The sequence below is a fragment of the Saprolegnia diclina genome, assembly GCF_000281045.1.
Source record: "Saprolegnia diclina VS20 unplaced genomic scaffold supercont1.9, whole genome shotgun sequence".
Classification (NCBI taxonomy): domain Eukaryota; phylum Oomycota; class Saprolegniomycetes; order Saprolegniales; family Saprolegniaceae; genus Saprolegnia; species Saprolegnia diclina.
The window spans coordinates 823,250-823,833 of NW_008246076.1; the positions used below are offsets into that span (position 1 = coordinate 823,250).

Sequence of the window (584 nt, forward strand, 5' to 3'; positions counted from 1 at the left end):
GACGCCGAATAAACACATTGCGACCACACGTTGAGCTTGACAACGGGCAGGAAGATTCCGGCGTCGTGCCACCACACATGTACGACATGGACTGGATGTCGGCAACGATACGCGAACCGGTTCATCGTTCACTCCTCTCAAAGGCTGAGCACGGAAGCAATCATGAAGCTACAGTCGTTGGTGCGGCGGCGACTGGGCATGATCCAAGCACATTCGCACCTCCGTCGAGTCTTATTTTCGTACCTGGGAAACCCTGCAGACAAAGCACTTGCCAACAAACGTCCCGATACAGTTCTCGCAGGCAACACACAGCAGCCAAATGAGCTCCTCGTTCATACATGTGACGATCTTGGCGCTCGTATGTGCAGCGTTGTCGAGCAGCGTAGCAAGAAAAAGCCACCCAACCACGTACCAACTCCAATGACCAAACACTTGGCCACAACGCCTACGACGGCCGCGCAGTTGCCCCTTTTAGCAAACGCTAAGCAACGTGATGTATTGTGATAATCAGCATTTTTGTCGCCCCGAAATGGGGTCTAATTCGTTGACGTTGTTTTCTACCGGATGCTGCCGGACGAATAATT

At 52.6% G+C, this 584-nt stretch overlaps 1 protein-coding gene across 1 annotated transcript in view; it reads right to left on the reverse strand.

The window, feature by feature from the left end:
- The window catches only part of SDRG_03949 (hypothetical protein), a gene marked incomplete at both ends in the record, with an annotated part of 828 nt that extends 703 nt beyond the window's left edge, over positions 1-125 (reverse strand). Inside the window, one exon of the mRNA XM_008609598.1 lies at positions 30-125. Within this exon, the coding sequence (XP_008607820.1) occupies positions 30-125 (96 nt within the window). The remainder of the gene's footprint in view (positions 1-29) is intronic.
- Between the last annotated feature and the right edge of the window lie 459 nt (positions 126-584).